This window comes from Sander lucioperca, chromosome 23 (genome assembly GCF_008315115.2).
Source record: "Sander lucioperca isolate FBNREF2018 chromosome 23, SLUC_FBN_1.2, whole genome shotgun sequence".
NCBI classification, from domain to species: Eukaryota; Metazoa; Chordata; class Actinopteri; order Perciformes; family Percidae; genus Sander; species Sander lucioperca.
In genome coordinates, this window is record NC_050195.1 from 12,851,420 (window position 1) to 12,872,368 (window position 20,949).

The following is a 20,949-nucleotide window of genomic DNA, read 5'->3' on the forward strand; positions in this document are numbered from 1 at the left end:
AAAAGATCTCTAATGAGAAATGCCACACTGGTAAGAACAGAAAAAAAAAGTGTTGAAAAGCTGAACGCAGGTGGCAGAATTTTTTTTCTCCATGTTCATTATGACACCTATAAAGAGAGTTTGTATTTATAATTTGTAACTGAGAAATGCAAGGCGGTCCTTGTTCTCTGACCTTATCGCCAAAAACAACAATAATGCACGTGTCTTGTTTGCTTCTGTCGATAAGTTCACAAACCCTCCAGTGTCAGTAGCATCTGAGCTTTTATCCACTAGGGCCTGCAATGAATTTGCCTCCTTCTTTACTGACAAAATTCAGAAAATTAGACAAGCAGTGTTTGGAATAACGCCGTTTAAAAGAACGGCGTTAGGTAACAACGTTATTTTTTCAGTAACGGGGTAATCTAACTAATTACTTTTCCCGTCATTACAACGCCGTTAACGTTACTGGACGTTAAATGCGGTGCGTTACTATGCGTTGATTGAATAAACTGTGTAATCCGAACGCACCCCTGGCTCACAGCTAGTGAGGAGGTGGGTTAATAACGAGGTAAGCGATTATGATTGGCTAAGGCAGAGTCTTGTTGTTTCATGGTAGCCAATCAGAGCCAGTGTTTTTACACACATGCCAGCACACGCGCCACACACACACACACACACACACACACACACACACAACAGCTAAACAGAGATTCGAAGAAGCAGTAGAGATGGCGAGTCAGGAGCAATCCAATAAAAAGTTGGCATTTTCAAGGTGGAGATATAAGCACTACTTCAAATTCATTGTGGTCAAAGGCAAGAACGTGCATGTAATGTGTACATTATGTCCAGGAGCGAAGACTTTGTCAACATCTGTTGTAAGCAACTCTAATTTAATGAAGCATCTCACAACGACACACGCATCTACAAAGCTAGTGGCCAAAAACACAGATACCTCCACCACAGATGATAGCTCGCCATCCACTAGCAAAGAAGGACTCGGTGCAAAGTCCTCCAAGCAGCAAACGCTAGATCTTTCTGCCTCACAACAAAAAAACTGCTCAAAAAAATCCAAATTCTTTGACATATAGCAACTTTTTTTTTTAACAGTAACGCAAATAGTTACTTTCCCTGGTAACGAGTTACTTTTATCATAGAGTAATTCAGTTACTAACTCAGATACTTTTTTGAACAAGTAGTGAGTAACTATAACTAATTACTTTTTTAAAATAACGTTCCTAACACTGTAGACAAGCAGTCGTTGGCTCCATATCTGGTACAAGATTTGTGATGTCCCTGTGCCCACGTAAAATCAATTAAAATACCATGACGCAATTAAATGCGATCAACCATTAAAAATCTAAAGGGCATTTTACAACGTCTGAAATCCTCCTCCTGTTGCCTTGATATTCTGCCAAAGCGCTTTTTCAAAAATGTTTGGTTTCAGATCTACAGATTGTAAAACATGTCTCTTCTTTCAGGTATCTTTCCATGGGCCCTGAAAACTGCGGTCATCAAGCCACTGTAAAAAAAAAGAACAATCTAGACATGTCACTAATAAGCAATTATAGGTCCATATCAAACCTTCCATTTTTAAGTAAAATCATTGAAAAAGGTTTTTTTTTCAACCGCTATACTGTTTTGATGTCTTCCGGTCAGGTTTTTTCGACCACACCACAGCACTGAGACAGCTCTTGTTAAAGTCTTTAATGACATCCACTTAAATACAGAGAGTGTCAAAATTTCAACCTTAGTATTACTTGATCTAAGTACTGCATTTGTCAACCACAACATCTTACTAGACTGGAAATAAATTAGAAGCGCTACTTTTTGGTGGTGGGTGAACAAAAACAAGGTGCTCTTTGGTGCAGGGGTGAGCCAATAGAATCAGAACAGTGTGTTGATATTACACACGTTTCTGATATTACTAGACTGACTGGAAAACTAGGTTGGACTTTCTGGCACAGTACTAAACCGGTTTGAATCCTACTTAAAGAACAGGGACTACTTTGTGTCTATAGGTCCTGTACAGGACACATGTCTGAGTGGATAAAAATGATATGCAGAGTTCCCAGAGGCTCCATTCTGGGGCCTCTTCTGTTTAGCATACTTCCACTGGCTCAGATTATGGAAAACAATAAAGTAAGCTACCATACCTGTAGCTGTTTTTATATTCTCTTAAAAAAATGTTTTTAATTGTTTTTTAACTGCTCTTTAATGTTTTAAAATTACCTTGTTGCTGAAATGTGCTATACAAATAAAGTGGCCTTGCCACCTTGCCTATTAAAGGAACACACCGACTTATTGGGACTTTAGCTTATTCCCCGTATCCCCCAGAATTAGATAAGTCCATACATACCCTTCTCATCTCACTCACTAAACTGATCCGGGTTGTGCGAGCCACTTGAGTCAGTATTGCTAGCTTGCAATGTTTCGGACTGTCTGCTCGACCTAATTGCATTTTAACATACTACAGTAGGCCTAGGCTACGTGCAGAATGGCTACGTGACTTTTGTTGTTGATTTGCTTTATCCTGAGCTCGAGGGGAAAACTCGCTCGTCTACTACAGATCCACTCATTGCTGGCTGATTCGCGCTAATGACTGACTCACTCATTAGTCATCGACAACTCATGTGTCATCGAGGACTCATGAGTTCTCGAGTGAGTCCCACTCAATGTTTCCGGCTCAGAGTCTGCGGGTCGGGAAGTTCCCATAACCTGTCTCAGACTGTCTCTGTTTACTCAGTCGCTTGAGTTGACTTGTGGAGTTGTGGTTGCCTAGGAAATTGTAAGTTATAAAGCTTTTGGCAGCTAAGATGGCTAGGACTAGTAGTAGCTAATGTTGCAAGAGGTTTGTGTGTGGCGCTGTTATCATTTTAGATTGAATTGTAGTAGGACTCAACTGATCCGAGTTAATGATACTAGAGGCTCGCGACTTATGGGTTAATTTAAAGACACGGGTGAAAGATCCGAGTGAATCACGACTCAAACAGGTTTAGAGGCAACCGGCTCCATCTAGCCTACTGCTCCCAATAAGTGCCAAATGCCAACATTTTCCTATTTACATGTTGTGATTTGTATAGTCACAGTGTGTACAAAAAACAAGATCACATGAGACACAGCTATCTTCTAACTGTATACATACTGGGAACTATATTCTCAGAAAGGCAAAGCACTGCTACTTGGGTGGAGTGATTAGCGCAACACCTGAAAAGCACCGTTGTTACTCTCTGCTCCTCACCACAGGGCTTCTCAGGTGCTGCGAGCAAATCACTCCGCCCAAGTAGCAGAAGTAGCAGTGCTTCGCCTTCTGAGAAGATAGTTCCCAGTATGTATACGGTTAGAAGATGGCTGTGTCTCATGTGATCTTGTTATTTGTACACTCTGTGATTATACAAATCACAACATGTAAATAGGAACATGTTGGCGTTATTTTGTTGCTTATTGGGAGCAGTAAGCTAAATGGAGCAGGTTACCTCCAGGATCTGTGCTAAGCTAGGCTAGCGGTGGGTGCGTCAGACAGAGTTACAACACGCACGGAGATGAGAAGGGTATGTATGAACTTATCTAACTCTGGGGGATACGGGGAATAAGACAAAGTCCCAATAAGTTGGCATGTTCCTTTAATTGTAGGTAGACCTCCTACACATTAGGAGGCACGGCTCCCCTGTACCAATATGGTATGCCGTTTTGAGGTATCGCTCCAAAAAACAGCAGCAGCCAATGCAGTATGTGCTATAATTTTGCCTCCACCTACACTCTACCGACAAAAAACATTAAAAGTGTTTACTAACAGAAAAGGGGTCTAAATAACAAGAGTCATCCCTACCTGCACGGACATCTTCATCTTCTGCAGCCTTCAGGGGGGTCAGTAGCAATATTGCACTCCATAATGACCACAGCAACATGGCTCCGTAGGAGAGCGGTCTACCTTGGTCCAGTCCAACCTGGCTAAATTACAAATTAGAATATTTTGTACATTTTAAGCTAAATGCATCAATTTTGTGCACTTTGAGAGCAAAATTAGGAGGCTAGATATATGAAGAATTGTGTGCTTTTGTAAACAGTGTTGTGCCCTAGTAAACAATTTAATCATAAACACATTGGTTGTATAGATATGAATGGTGATGCCACTGCAAAAAGTCACACCTACAAACCCTGGTAAATAAGACAAAGTTTACCGCAGTTCACAATGCAAAAATGACAAGCAGACAGCTCTATTTAGCTTAAAGTGCTCATATTATGCTGTTTGGCTTTTTCCCTTTATTTTTTTGGGGGGCTTTTCCCTTTATTGTGTAGAGATATGAAAGGGGGAGAGAGATGGGGGATGACACGCAGCAAAGGGCAGCAGGTCGGATTCGAACCCGCACCGCTACAGGACTCAGTCAACGTGGGGCGAACGCTCTTAGTGGGTGAGCTAGAGGTCACCCCTTCCCTTTCCTTTATTGTGTTATATATCTTTTTTGTGCATGTTATAGGTTTACAAAGTGAAAAAGCCCAAAGTCCACCCCAAAGGGACTTACCATCTCCAACAGAAAACACTGTTCACAAACTGCTCCAAACAGCTCTATTGTAGTCCAGCCTTTACTTCAGAGACAAACGTGGTCACTTTGGAACACACGTTATAATGCTCACCTAGCTGCTAGCGTGGCACGCCCTCATACTCTGTTTCTGACTGGCTAGTAGTCCTTACCTAGGTACTGTCAGGGCACGCCCTCATACTCTGCTTCTGACTGGCTAGTAGTGCTTACCTAGCTGCTGTCAGGGCACGCCCTCATACTCTGTTTCTGACTGGCTAGTAGTCCTTACCTAGGTACTGTCAGGACACGCCCTCATACTCTGCTTCTGACTGGCTAGTAGTCCTTACCTAGCTACTGAGCATGTGCGACTCCCAACAAAGATGGAACAGAAGTGAGATGTCTCACTCTGTAGCTAAAACAGCAGCAATGTGCAGTACAACAAAAATATTATGTTTTTTGAAAATGTAACCAAATAAACCTATTCTAATCTTAATTATAGATCAAACAAATGTCATAATTGCTGGAGATATGAACTTTGTTCTTAAAGCGAGCTTAGATAAAAAATTATGTAATCTCACTGCAGCAATCAAAGTCAGGACAGTGTCTAAATGCAATTTTTTAAAAACTAGACCATTGTGGACATCTAGAGATTGTTGTTTCCCACAGGCAGAGAGTATTGCTATTTTTTCCTAGTACATAAATCCTACTCTTGCATTGACTTTAATTCCTCGATTCTAAACTAACCTCTGCAGCGACAGATGCTGTCTATCATCCTATTCTAATTTCAGACCATAGTCCTGTCTCACTAACCTTGCAATTTGCCAACTTGGACACGAGAGGCCATGGAACTTGGTGTTTTGATCCTGCCTGGTTGAAAGATTTTTTTTTTTTCAGACAGACGGAAGAACGCATTTCATTTTCTCTTCAATCTAATGACAAGGGTGATGTAGATGATTTGGTTTTATGGGAAAGCTTAAAGGAGAAAACATATTTTTTCACACATCAGGTAAGAGTAAACAAGAAGAGGCAGCCCTTAAGGATATAGAGGCTAAATTGCAGAACAGTCATACCAGTCTTCCCCGACAATAGATGTATTAGGAAAGATCACTAAATTGAAGTATGACTATAACATTATGCGAAGTATGACTATAATACTATGCTCTGTGTGTGTGTGTGTGTGTGTGTGTGTGTGTGTGTTCCCAATTGGCTAGTTCAAAACAAAGACTATTTGAAATAGGGGACAGGCCACATAAGTTATTAGCGAGGCATCTGATACAGTCTCAGGCATCAAAGGCCATACCCCAAATAAAGAACAAAACTGGAGAGATACTTACAGACCCAGGAAAGGGGAAATAAATTGTTTTATAAGGCATCCAGCTCATTACTGGCACCTTTAATCCTTCGTATGCTTAATTATGCCAGAGAAGTGGGTTCCATAACGAGCACATTATATTAAGACAATATGGCCCAGTGGAAGCTAAACTATTAAGCAAAATTGTAGTCTTTAAAAGTCACGATATGGCATGTGTATTATCAGTCTCACACTTTGTAGAAGTTCCACACTGCCGACGTGTTTTAGCAACAGCTGTTAGAACTATTGTTTTGTTTGTAGTAGCGTGCGCACACTTGAGCGACCACGTGCAGCTCCTGGCCGATAAGGTGGGTGGGAGGTAGCAGCAGCAGGACTTGACTTCACATGAACAGGCAGTCACAGACATGGGGTTGTTGCTCTTGGTGGAGTGTTTAACTACATGTGTGTGTAGTAAGTAGTTAATCTGAGGTTAGAAGAGATTAATGCCGAGCGCCCAATCACTTGTTTTTGGTAAATTTTGACCGATAATGCTCGGCGGTCGATCAATCGGGCCATCCCTATAGTGGACCAATGTCAAAGATTGTTGTTCCCATCAGTCACTTAGACACAAAAACATAGGAACATAGTGCTCAGGTTGAAAAGAAAACCTTTATCTTACTCTTTACATTTAGTTACAATAACAATGTGACTTACTTAGATACAAATTACAGCAGTCACATTGTAGCTCACTGTTTACTGTTCAATTGTCTTTGTGTGTGTGTTAACCCTCCTGTTGTCCTCGGGTCAAATTTGACCCATTTTCAAAAAGTTTCTATATCACAAATTTGGGTTTCTTTCAACCAACTTGTCAAAAAATAAATAACGTAGATTTCGTACGTAGGTTCCATACGCTTTTCACAAGTAAAACAAATGATCAATTCCCTAATTTCATTGAATTTGAGTGTTTTATTCAATTTTATAGCATTTGAAAAAAAAAATGGTAAAAGAACGTTGAAAAAAATTGACCAAAAAAGAACAAAAATGTCCAACAAAAGTGTAGGAAAAAAAAACAGAAAAAAACATCAGGAAAAGTGACCAAAATGTTGAAAAAAAAGTTTTAAATTTTGACCCAAAAAAACTAAAAGTTGCATGGTCAAGGGGAAGACAACACAAGGGGTAAACCATATCATGTCCAAAAATACATACAGTAGTAGTATATCAGTCCCTCCAGAAAAATGCGATTATGGGATCGCATAATTCAATGCATAATCAGCCAAAGTCCGCATATTTATGCGGGGGCCACATTTTTTCAAATATGCCGCACTTTCGCTGCATAGAAGTCACATATATCTTAGCAGAAAGTTGAAAAATGTTGCATTTACTTCACACAAGAGCAGCCATTTTCCCCTGTTTACATGGGGACGTTATGAAGTGACGTTATGAAGTGACGTTATGAAGTGACGTTATGAAGTGACGTTATGAAGTGACGTAATTACGCGACGTGAACATCATCGAAAAGCTGCAAACCCTGCGATGAAGCCATGATGAAACCGCAGTTTTTGCAAGTTCCCGCAATTTTTGCAAGTTCCCGCAATTTCATTGCATAAAATTGCATAAATATCCCCCATATTCCATCGCATTTTTTAAGAAAACATGCCGTATAATCAAGGATTTTTGCCCGCAACAATCACAAAAAAACTCACGCATTTTCCTGGAAGGACTGGTATATGTGTATGTGTTTCAAAGAATTTGAAAGACTCTTTCCAACAGTCCATAAAAAGTCCCATGAATAGACTGTGTTGTAATGTGGAGTTGTCACATATTTGATAAATGACTGCCTTGTGAAATCACCACATCTCTACTGTCCCCACTGTTCTTCTTTCCTCCTCTTTCCTGTAAAATGCTTTTGTGAGTTTTCATGTTGTGCCATGCAACATATGGTCTAGTAGTGTGTTTTCTGTGGAGCTCTCCCTGTGTTCATTTTGCAGCGCAAACATGGTACCACCGACCACAAGGCTGGGCCGGAGAAAATAACAACGTGAGCCTTATGCTGGGATGGGAAAACAGAAATATAAACATGGCAGAGAGGGCTGCAGTGTGCTGGCAGAGGGTTTAAAGACATGGGAGGATCAGTCAGCTGAAGAGAGTACAGCTACCACAATAGTTCTTCAACAAGTCTCCTCCCAGCTCCCGTAACTCTGTCTTTTTCTCTGTCTCACTTGTTTGCTATTATAGAACCATATTGCACAGACTGTCCTCACCAAAAAATGTCCGTATAGGTCGATTGTGCAAGCAGCTTATTAGGACACATATTTACGTTTGTTGTTGAGCGGTAGAAAAGAAGGAAGTCAGGTAACGTAGTATAAAGAGCAACAAAATCTGCTGCTTGTGTCCCATGCAAAACTAAAAGTCAACGTTGATTTTTTTTTTTAAGTTAACGAACGTAACTACGTTAGAACGTAACCACATCATGGACGTAACTATGTCACAGACTTGCGTTGTTAACAAACTTACTCATTTTAACCCAAAACATGATCTTTTCCTAAACCTAACCAAGTAGTTTTGTTGCCTAAACTTTATCAAATAGTTTCCGTATCACAACATTAACCACGTTTAAAACTGCTACTGTTACACAACGTTATGTAACTTTTAAATGTTTCTGAAACTGTAATTTTCCATCTTATGATCATAAATGACCTGTAAGAGCAAACGAGACTAACAGTGAAAAGTACGGAGCCCCGGAAGGATCACAGATAGAGAAAAATAAATAAAAAATTAATAATATTGAGGCCATGAAATGCGTGGCCACAAGATACAATTCATTCCCATGTTATAAATAACTCGCGGCCACAAGATACTTATTCGTTCGCACATCATAATTAATTTGTGGCCACAAGATACTAATTTGTTAGTATGTTTTATTAACTCGTGGCCACGAGATAAGTGTATATAAAAAGAGCCAGCACAAAGGGCCAGTGTATAGGACAAGTGTATTCATATTATTATTATTAGCTAGCAATGTAACTTTGGTCACTAGCCTAGTGTAATCGCATTATTTAAGTACATAATACATGAATTGGTCAATAATCTTAAAAGACATGGTTTATTAAGTCTTGATGTGTTTCGAAATTAAGAGAAAGTGAAATACATTTGGTAAGTGTGAATGTAACAGAAGCATGTAGGCTATCCGTGGCCGTACTAGCTAGCCTACGAAAAGTCAGCAGAGGGAATTCTAGGCTTAACGTTAGCTAGCTAAGTTAAGTTATTTCCCAGTCCACGCCAAGGACCCGTAGCATTAGCAGTTCTAATAGCAGACAATGATATGAACTATACATTGTATTAAATAATACTTTGTGACATGTTTAGAGAGGTAGGAGTGCTGTAAAAGTTATTGTGTAGCTTAGAGAACAGTCCCGCACACTGACCATTACGCAAGCAATAATTTATTTAGAAAAATACAACGTTTCGGTCTCAGACCTTCATCAGGTAAATTTAAGCTTTTGATCTGCTACTTTTGATCATATCCTACGCACATGCCCGACAAAAGAGGTGTGCAAAAAAGCTTTCTTACGTTGCAAAAAGTTATTGTGTAAAAAACAATACTTGCATCAGGACGGTGAACATTTGCTTGGGTGGCAAATAAGTGAGTTAACCTCAACGCTACTGCAAGAGGGTTACTTTATGTGCTGGAATTAGCGATTGGTGTTAGCAAAAGCAGTCTAGTTAAACGGTAACGGCTGTCATTAGCGGTTATTTAGCATCAGTAAAGTCTGTAAAATGAGTAGCTAGTAACTAGGCAAACCCCGGCAGTTCACGTGGTATTGTTCTATTGTGGGTTACAACAATAAGCTAGGGTAACTGATGGTGTCAACAGTAGTTTTTGGTGCCAGTTAGGGCTGTCAAAATTGCTCAAAAATGACGTTCGAATATTCCCTCTAAAAAAACACATAATATTCGAACTATTCGAACATCTGGTTGCGCATGCGCATTTTGTCAATGACGCGCATTACGTCAATAACAGGACAAGTTAATACAAAGAGACATAACTACTTGTATAGGTAGTCTATTTAAGTTTAAACATATCTGACAACGTATTACCTACACAAAAACAAGTAAATGAAATGATGGCCAAGACCGCAGACCTCACGCTCGCTCGCTCACTCGAGCACTTTCTCTCTCTCGCCCTCACGCTCTCTGCCAATGTGCGGCTGTGCGCATAACGGTGTAAAATGAACAACAATAAACACATTTTGAGTGCTGATCAAGAGTTTTGTGCAAGCAATTTAAGGTCGCAACTATTGTCCCAAATATAGCAGGCTTCATTCAGTGATTGAAACAAATATTATTAACATTAATTGAAGTTTCACAGTAGCCGATATAGAACCGACATTGAACGCTCCGAGCGAGCTGTGCTGTGGTAAACATGGAGCTTTTCCTTGACATGAAACGGTAAATAATCAAACCAGTGGAAGCAGTGCATTTAACCTTTATTCATGCATATCTATTCAGTCGTAGCATAGGGATACGGTACCTCGGTTCCATTGCTTGACAGAACTCCCTGAAGCCTGCCCCATCCACGACACTGATTGGTCTCATGTCCTTACAAATGAACAAAATTAATTTCTCCGTTATGGCCTCTTGTCGTGTTGCAGACAAAGAGCTTGTGGCAGGCGGTGCAAAATACGTGTCAAGACGTGACTGTTTAGCTGGAGTTCCACACATTATGCCATGCTCATTTGGGTGCACATTTTCGAGATGTGACCTCATGTTGTTAGTGGTCGAATGGTATGCTAACTGTATTTTACATAGCTTGCATACAACTTTATCTCGCAGCTCAACTATTTTACCTCCTACCGACCAAAATCCAAAGTACTTCCAGACATGGCTTTTTAGATTTTGGGGGGTTAAAATCGCTTTCTCTGATGCGGTCAAGTTGGGCTCTGCACTTTCTGCCATCTTCCATGCAAGATAAGTCAACTTTCAGCAGTGACGCTGTGCCAGACAGTGCGACTCCTGTGATCTGTCCCTGAACCCTCGCAAAGCAGACAGCCAGACAGCCTCTGCTACCATGAGCGTTTTTTTCCACATTTTTTTTTTTTTAATTTGAATATTAATTTTCACCTTCGAAATTCGTTTTTTAAAAATTATTCAAATATATATTCAAATTTAGAATATTCGTTGACAGCCCTAGTGCCAGTGGAGTGCTGAGTGGCTGGCAGCAGAGAGCGGAGGCTGCTGAAGGGCATGTGTTGGTGGGGTAGGAGAGGCAGAGGCGTGGGAAGATATTTTTGGCAGGGGATGCTGGGGTGCTGGGGGGGTCCACGGTCCACGTAGAGTCTAAAGATACTATGTTACACAGGCTCTGTATTCTGCAGACCTGAGTCTAAAGATACTATGTTACACAGGCTCTGTATTCTGCAGACCTGTCTACCTCTGTCTCCTTTTAAAAACTCACTTTCCCCTCCCCTCCATGAAGTACAGCTGAGCTGACGGTGCTTACAAACTATATCCCAACATAGGGCCTACTGCACAGCAAACTCCAAAAACCAGCAAGAAAAAGAGTAGGCCTATCTAAATATCTGTGTGAATACGTGCATATAAACTAAAATGTCATTAATATAGTGCAACCAATGTAAATTATATATTAGCAATACATGCATAATCAAAATGTCTGTTAAAACAAGGAGCTTGACGCACCAGGATCGGTTTTCTAGATGACAATGTATGTTTATTTTAAAACAACCACAAGTAGATTAAGTGTTCATAAACTGCATAACGGCCAAAAAGAGGCCTAAGTGCCACAAAGTAACAGACTATGCAAAATCTTTCTTTCCCGACAGTATGTAGCAAATTCTAAAAAGTTACAGACTATTTGGTTCTTTATAATAGGCATACATAAATCACAATCATACTAGGTTAAAGATAGGCTACCATCTGGGCCTGCACGGCGGCAGGAAAAAGACGCAGAGATGTAAGACACCGTGTCTCTACCTTACGATTATGGTACACCAAACGTAGATTTGCGCTCTGGAGTTCGGCTGATAAACTCTGCCATGAGACCCTGAATATCAGATCATCGCAGTTCTAAAGCTTCGCCACCCCCACTTCCTGCGCCTATGAGGAGAGGGCCTGGTTATGGAGGGATTTGTAAGTGAGGAGAAGGACTTTGCATCCGTTGTCGGACAGAATAAACATTAAAATCTTGAGTTTACAATTAACATTTCAGATAATGCTAGATCCCCAAGTGGTCAAGTATGATCCCATGAGAGAAAAGTAACATGTTCTTTAAACATTGCTACTGTGTCAAACTTGCAGAGTTTATCTTACAGACTGTTTAAATGCTTTGTGTTTTACCCCTATTCAGCGAGCCCATTTGAAAAGACTGGGAGAGGTGTGTGGACATGGTTTAAAAACAGGCCTGAGTAAGTAACTTGTTTGCCATGCCTTGTTGTATTTTTAATCAGAAATATATTCCCATGAAATCACATCCATCTATCACCCAATTAAATATGTTGAACCCTTTGTAAGTTGTACTAGTACTGACTCTAGTTAACCCTAAGTGCAGTATGTGAAGCAGAGGTACCATAAGACCTTCCTGTTGCTGTCAGAAGTTATAATCAACACTGCTCTGAGTAGACCACACCAATCATAACTGACAACCCACATATGTGCAACACCAATGCACACCTAACTGTTCAATATCCCAGTGTATCCAACCTTTCGGTCTGTTAACCTAATAAACTGTTAGCTTGCTTGTTTACTGCTTACTTTGATACCGTTTTACTGCTATGTTCCTTTCTTCTTTTCTTTTTATCAATTTATGTATTCATTATATCTTGCATTTTTACTCATGCTTTTGTTATTGCACTATCCCTTTGCTGCAGTATCGCTCAAAATGTCCCCACTGTGGGACTAGTAAAGGATTATCTTATTTTTAAACTTAAATATTTTTAATTTTCAGAACTCTCTTGAATGCCATGATGCTCGAGATGTATTTAATGGGGAAATGTGTCTCTGCTTTGCCAGATATTCTGTGGTAAGTTTAAAAGCTGGTAACCATGTAAATGTACAATGAGATGTTGACAGTGTAAGGAAACCTGGTTAAATTATCATTGAAGTAAAGATAATAAAAGCATTGCTTACAATATTCATGAACGCACATAGAAGTCTTGTTTCTATTTTAGTTTATTTCTCTTGTACTGCTCTAACAACCACATTTTCCTCTTTTTGGGGGCTTTTACGGCCTTTACAGGTGCTGTAGGTAGGATTGTGAAGATCCAGGACTTAGCCAAAAAATTTGAACATCAACAACTTCTCAGTCCCTCCCCCCTTTCTGCTAAAACGGTCTCCTAAGCCCCTCCCCCCCACAAGGGAGAATGAATGCATGTGCATTGCCCGCTGGCAACAGGAAATCATCCGATTTACATGAAACTTAGAATGTGTGGTCTTCATGTGATACTGAGCCGCCCCCTAAAGTTTAACCACGCCCACTTACTCAGGCCACGCCCCCTTTCATACCATTTTAACCGTTTAAGGTAGAGTCTTGTGTGAGGTGTCATTGAACTCAGCAGAGGTCCTTCTTCGTTGGTGATGGTTTGGCCCGCCCCCTAAGCTTTAGCCACGCCCCTTTCATAACATTTGAATCGTTTTAGACCCTTGTGTGAGGTATCATTGAACTCAGCAGAGTTCGTTTGTCATTGGTGACAATTTGCCCCGCTCCATATGCTTAAACCACGCCCCCTTTAATAAGTAATGACCCGTTTCTTGTACACCATTGTGTGAGGTATCATTGAACTCAACAGAGAGTTCCATTTTCATTGGTCATGGTTTGGCCCGCCCCCTATGTGTTAGCCATGCCCCTTTTCATCTCTATCTCTATTTCAACTATTGCCCCATTTGATGTAGAGTCTTGTGTGAGGTGTCAATGAACTCAGCAGAGAGTTTGTTTGTCATTGGTCATGGTTTGGCCCGCCCATTCACACTCCGTTTCACCTCCTCAGCATCCATTTATGCGCTAATCGAAATGCATCACCTGACCACTCATTTATCGCGCAACCGGAGCGCAAGCCCAAGCCCGGCCTGAGCCCGTGTAAAATGATAGAAATTAAGACCAAACCCGACCGAAGATCTTCAGCTCTAGTCTCAAGTGTCAAACAGCAATAATAGGCTGTCTTGGCCCAATTGTTGAGTGTCTCTGACTTCAAATAATGATTTTCCCATAGGCATCCAAGAATTGAGAAAAACTCAGGAGGTAAAGTTGTGAGGGGGTGCATGTTTACCAGCTTTGTCTGAGGGGAGGCCTACAGTCTCAGACTTTGAAAATCTCTGGTTTATCTATAGTATGGTTGTACAGTAGCCTATAGTGCCACGGTAGGCTAATTATCTAAAAATCTACGTGATTGAGTTTAATTTCAGAATAGCTTTTAATGTGTCTTATAGTGTGCTGTTTTCTACAATAATTAGAACCTGTGTAAATTGTCTTTCAGTAGTATCATGAAAAGCACTCTATAAACTAAATGTATACGTAGTCGTGTAATGAATTGTCTATCTAATGTAAGCCTTTTAAGTAATATAAAGCTATAATTTGGCGTGACCAATAGGCCTGTGGCGATAGTCAATATATGGATTTAGCGTACGATACATGGAAATGAGCTGGGTAGCTGTTGGTGGCGCAATATATTGCAATTGATAATTTTTATAATTGAAAATAAAGAGTATATTCGTTTTGATATACGAATGAATGTTACCAACATTTTAGTTGATCTCGCCGCCTCTGTCATCTCATCTGCTTTCTGTGTCGGAGGCAGAGGCAAGGCTCAGGCAGTGTCTCCACACACACACACACACACACACACACACACAGAGAGAGAGCAGAGAGAGAGCAGATAGCGAAGACGTGAACTCACTGCCTTATAGGCCCTATAATGTTTCATGACATCTACAGCCAGTTAGGAGGAATAAGTCCCAATGGACTTGGTTTCAAAGCCACAATCTTCAGCTCTGGTGTGGGAACATTTTGACTTTAGGCCGTATGAGAGAGGAGAGCCAATTAACGTGGACGAGCCGGTATGTGGCAGCAAAAAGAGGCAACACAACTAACCTAAAATCTCACCTAAAACATAACCATCCCACCCAGTTTTCAACCTGGGAACAGCAACCGCAGCTGGAGGTGGAGAGGGGTCTTCCAGACAGTTATCTGTTACTGATGCTTTTTCCCGGCAATGCAAATATAAACGTAACAGCACGAAATGGCGCATGCTCACAGATTGCGTAACTTCATATATAGGTAAAGACATGCAGCCATTAAACATGGTCGAAAAACCAGCATTTATGAATTTACTGCAAACTTTTGACAAAACAGTAGGAATTGCCAAAGAAAACATACATCTCCCAAACTGCCATTCCATCTTGGTACAACAAAGTAAAAGATGACATTCTGAAGGAGATAAAAGACATCTCCTTTTACTCTGCCACTACAGCACTTTCTGTTAACAAAGGTGTATTTATTATTTATTCATGTTTGATTTATTTAGGATATATTTTTTGACATTCCGATTCCAATGTCTAAATATTCTTAAGAAATTAAATGCTCTTTGATCTTTGAAAGAGTGTGCTTGCATTATTATGCTATAATATTGTCATATTCTCATTATGTAACCGGTGGCATAAAATGGTCCTAAAATGACAATAATATTGTTTATCGCAATTAATTTTGGGACAATATATCGCACAACAAAAAGGAGTAATCTTGACAGCCCTAGTGACCAAAACTGTTACCAGAAAAGTTGTGTTGCAAGGGTACAACATACAAAATGCAGGGCTCTGGATATGGGGGGACTGCCCATTTCTCAGACGCTCCATTGTTCCGACCTCTCAATAACCGGAAAAATTCACTTTGGTCCTACAGCCCACTAGTCCGATGTCCCTTTGTTTCGAAAAAATAAACCCTCTACTCCGACATCCCATTGTTTCGACCATTTAGGGTTAGGGTTATGGTTATGGTTAAGGTTAGGGTTAGGGACAATTATTTATAATATCTCTTTAGGATTTTTGCCTTGTTTAACATGTCGTGAATCCCGAAGTTTCCTGTTTGAAACAGCCAAGATGAGGCGTCTTCTCACTGATCAAGTTAGTTTCACATTGGTTATTGCAAGGATATGCCCCATTCCTATTCATTATCATTACAGGCTTATGGAACTATAAATACATATCCAATCCAAAACTAACTTTACCCTGTTGGACTTTGGATTCAGCCTACATTTTTATTTCAGTGTTTCAAAGATAGGCTAAACATTTAAATGTGTTAATAAGCTAGAGAAATGTAATTTTGCTTGTTATTTTTGATTCATTGATCTCATGATTATGGGAGGTGATCCACAAAAGCCCTAACCCTATATGGTCGGAACAATGGAAAGTCGGAGCAGAGGGTTTATTTTTTTTCGAAACAAAGGGATGTTGGACTAGTGGGCTGTAGGACCAAAGGGAATTTTTCAGTTTATTGAGAGGTCGGAACAATGGAGCGTCAGAGAAATGACATGGCACCGGATACGGGTCGTAGCACTTGTCTATTAGCATTTCTGCAGGAGGTGTAGCAAACATCGATCGGGATTATCCCGTTCTCCTAATACATCCATGGAAATATCTGCCTGGCATCTGCAGAAATTCAGCATGACGTGAGTCCCAGAGAGCGGCTGCATGTTTAGGGGGACGTTGGCCCATTCAGCAAACAATTGTTATACAACATCTTTCCGAACCCGTATTGATTACAGAGCCAATGCATTGTGGAGGCGTAGCCTATGTGTGCTTACATATAGGCTACGTCTTGATAACTCATCCCTAATTTAAAATAAAATCAAATAGTAGCCTATCTATCTATCTATCTATCTATCAGTCAATCACCAAGGTGGAGCTCCTTAAGCAGGTGGCGGGTGGAGCACACTATGCTTTGGTAAGAAAAGCTTTCCATGCTGGCTCTTTTTTATACACTTATCTCGTGGCCACAAGTTAATAAAACGTGCAAACAAATTAGTATCTCGTGGCCACGAGTTATTTATAACATGGGAACAAATTGTATCTCGTGGCAATATCATTTTTTTTTCTATCTGTGATTCTTCTGGGGTTTCTTAGAAACGAACACTATTTTTATATAGTTTTTTAATGCCTTTGCCCGGGTCTGGTTTTTCCTGCAAAGTCACAAAATGATTTACGGCAGGAAGACGGCGCTACAGTAACACATTGTGACGGGTCACAGATTTTGGCGTAACACCGGAAAACAATGCATCTGTAACGTATTCTCTTATTGTAAATTATTGACTTTCTGTCTGAGCAAAATATTCATCGCAACTATATTTTTTACTCCCGGTAAAAATAAACCGTGGTAAAGTTGGTTTTATATTGGACATTGGCTATTCGACACATTCAAAAAATCTATTATGCGGCTTGCCATTTTGACCCATTCATGTCAAAATACTTCTGATGAACTCAGCTAACCCCCCTACACACAACACAAAGCTTCTTTTCTCAAAAAATCCATCCGTTCATTTTAAAAATATTTTTTAATGTAAATAAATGCTATAAATCTATTATGCAGCTTGACCTTTTGACCTATTCATGTCAAACTACTTTTGGTGAACTCAGCTAACTCCCCTACACATTGCACAAAGCTTCTCTCAAAAAAACATCCTTTGATTTTTTTAAATATTTTTTCATTATTTTTATTATTTAATTTTATCTTTGTAGACCCAATTTGACTCACGCAGAAGATGGTTCCAAGATCTCTGCACTCCAGCAACCGGAATGGTACATGTTCCAGAAGAATTGTTTCAATGTACACTGTGTGAAAAACAATAAATAACTAGAACTGCAAGCAGTTATGACAGGGTCGTGAGTAGCCCCCAACGACCAGGGGGGCGTGCGAAAGTGGGACCCAAAGCGTAACGGTGAGGAGGCCAACGTCAGTAAATATCGTCGTGTGAGCCGCAAGGTCTGTGGTACGTTGCCGTTGCAAATATCCCATTAACATTGATTGAGTAGAAGGGCCGAAAATGGTCTACGTTGGCTACAGCGCCCCTTAATGGCCGATCTTCTTAAAATGTGTGGGGGACCCCCAGAGGGTCATGGCAAACTAGGACCTAAAGTTTCGTGTTGGTAGCATTTATTTTGGTTGAGATATGTCAAAGTTGGCGTTTTCATAGTTACCTACAAAAATGTGTTTGTGCATAATTTGCGCAATTTTTGTCTAATAAAAATTCTATAAAATTGAAGGATGGGTTTTTTGAGAAAAGAAGATTTGTGCAATGTGTAGGGGGGTTAGCTGAGTTCACCAAAAGTGGTTTGACATGAATAGGTCAAAAGCTCAATCCGCATAATAGATTTATAAAAAATTTTTACATTAAAAAATATTTATAAAATCAAAGGATGGGTTTTTTGAGAAAAGAAGCTTTGTGTTATGTGTAGGGGAGTTAGCTGAGTTCATCAACAGTGGTTTGACATGAACAGGTCAAAAGGTCAGGCCACATAATAGATTTATAGCATTTTTTAATATTAAAACATTTTAAAAATCAAAGGATTTTTTTTTTTGAAAAAATAAGCTTTGTGTTATGTGTAGGGGGGTTAGCTGAGTTCATCAGAAGTATTTTGACATGAATAGGTCAAAATGGCAAGCCGCATAATAGATTTTTCGAATGTGTCGACTATCCAATGTCCAATATAAAACCAACTTTACCACGGTTAAAAATAACTCAGTAATCTACAGTGGGCAGTACAGCACGGTAAAGAAAATACCTTTACGACATCAGGGTTGGTAAAAACACTACTGCTGTTGTCCAAAGGGGCCGCTGGAATCAACACAAACTGAAAGGTACAAATAGCCACTTTAAATAGAACTGTTACAAACAGCTACAGCTAACCTGGACTCGTTAAACCATAAAACACAGCTGCTAAAGGTTAAGCTAGCCGGTAACATCAATCCCCATGTCTTGTTCTCCCTATGTGTTGCGTTCAACATGAGAATAAAACTAACTTGCCTGGATGAGTGCATGTCTTTCCTACTTCTAGAGGGGTTTGGGCTGTGTTAAACTGACTCACCCAGAATCTGCATGTTTTCGCGTCTAAAGATGGCTGCTTGCTCCAGTGACTATGATGTAGCTTCGGGTCCGCTCTGTCGGCGTCTTTGCCAAGCCAGCCCCGCTCTTCCTTGTTGTTGTAGTTCAGGTTATAAAAGTTGTATTTACAAAAGTTTGTGATGTGGGAAAACAAGAATAGTCTTTTCAGCGTCTTTGTTTTCAGTAGTGTTCTCTGTGTACAAGCGTCTGGTGTGTGGCAGTCCACTGGAGCGTGTTTGCCACTGCTTCCAGCCAGAAACAATCTTCCCAATCTCTCATCCACACACCTGCCAATGACTAAGGTATCAGCGTCACACACACACGCCCCCCTCATGTCACATGTCAGCATTTACCCAGCTAATTAATCAAAATACACTAAACTGATATCCTAACAGAACGGTTATATATGTTGCTTTGGAGTCATTAGCAAACAAGTCTGTCGTGTAGGTATGTTGATATTACGGCAAGGTGCTTCCACTTGTGAGTTCAAATTAGTTTGCAGTTTTTAACCAGGAAACAATTGTTTAACAGTATAAAATTAACATTGCATTATGCAAAAACTATGATTAAAAAATCAGTAAAACTTCATCTGTTCAGTACAGTTCCGAGCTTATAGAAAGTATCAATATCAATATAACAAAACTTATATAACTAATAGCTAATATTTTTGCATTGCTGCCTACATGTGAATAATTAATCTACAACATTTACTAATATAGTCATCATTAATGTATAAATGCCCAGTCAACATGCACACGTGCCCCCCCCCATATGAATTAAAGTGCCCATATTATGAAAAAATCACTTTTTCTGGGATTTGGGGTGTTATGTTGTGTCTCTGGTGCTTCCACACACATACAAATTTTGAAAAAAATCCATCCATGCTGTTTAGAGTGAGATACAGTTTCTGAATGTGTCCTGCCTTCAGTCTCTGGGTGAGCTGTTCAAAATCGGCACGGCTTGTGACGTCACAAGCCGAAACGAGCAGGCTAACCGCAACCATTAGCTCGTACCGACGGTACCCGGGCCGGGTTCGGACAGATATTTAGAAATGATGGTCGGGTTCGGGACGGGCTCGGTCACATCAGCGTGATAAGGCATTTGTTGTAAAATGGTGCTGCGGCTCCTTTAAGAGAGCTCAGTGTGTGTGTAAAGTGGGCAGAAGAGAGATAGAGAAAGAGGAAGCAGACGTGTAGATGCGACCGGAGCAGAGTTGGTGGAATAAGTTTAAGTTTTGTACACAGTGTGTGTGGTGTCCGAGATAAACCCCAGACTGAAAACCAAGTTCATTCATCGTCTCACCAGAAACGGGATTTTAACCCCAACGTTATATAACGTCAGCCCTGGAGTCTCCCCTGGTTTTCTGATCACAGTCGGAATCGAAGCAAGCAGGAAAGGTTAACACATTGAACATTTTAAATTAAACAGCTTATTAACGTGCGCTTGTTCCCCCGTGTGCGCTGATGCGCTCATCTGTTGACATTTCCGAATGCCTCCCAGTTGCTTAATAAAAGCTTTCCACACAAATAAACGTACATGTGTCATTAGTATGAGAGAAAAAAAAACAACGAGATTTTAACTGTGTCGGGCTCGGACATAAATATCATAATCCCTGACGGGCTCGGGCCGGGTTCGGACGGAAAAATTCGGCCCGATCCAGGCTCTAATATGAATTGAATGTGGGCAACATGGGCTTGAAATGGGCGAACTGTAAGGGCCCCTCAAGGGCTAAATGTGGACTGTATGCACTATACAAGACCCTTATGTGTTCAGTTACATGGGGTGATTGTATGGGCCTCTACTTGGTTTAATGTAGGAAAAGTGAGATTTTTGAAAGGGTATGTTTTCATAGCCATTGATTTAAAGTGGACCAATAGCTAACTTTATTATATATATATAATATGTATATGAATATAACAAATATGTTATGCTTGCTTTATGAAAATGTTTATTACTATTGCAACAATCCAAAACAATGACAAATATTGTCTAAAATATTCCCCAGAATAACCTCAAAGGTACTGTATGCTCAAAAAATTTACTGAAAGATAAGAAAAGA

The 20,949-nt window shown here is 40.2% G+C and overlaps 1 protein-coding gene across 1 annotated transcript in view; it reads right to left on the bottom strand.

Annotated features, from left to right (window-relative positions):
- Positions 1 to 20,949, bottom strand: part of si:dkey-225n22.4 (collagen alpha-1(XXI) chain) — a 124,153-nt gene that overhangs the window by 88,187 nt on the left and 15,017 nt on the right. Inside the window, exon 2 of the mRNA XM_031300959.2 lies at positions 3,806 to 3,927. Within this exon, the coding sequence (XP_031156819.1) occupies positions 3,806 to 3,884 (79 nt within the window). The 5' untranslated portion in view covers positions 3,885 to 3,927. The remainder of the gene's footprint in view (positions 1 to 3,805; positions 3,928 to 20,949) is intronic.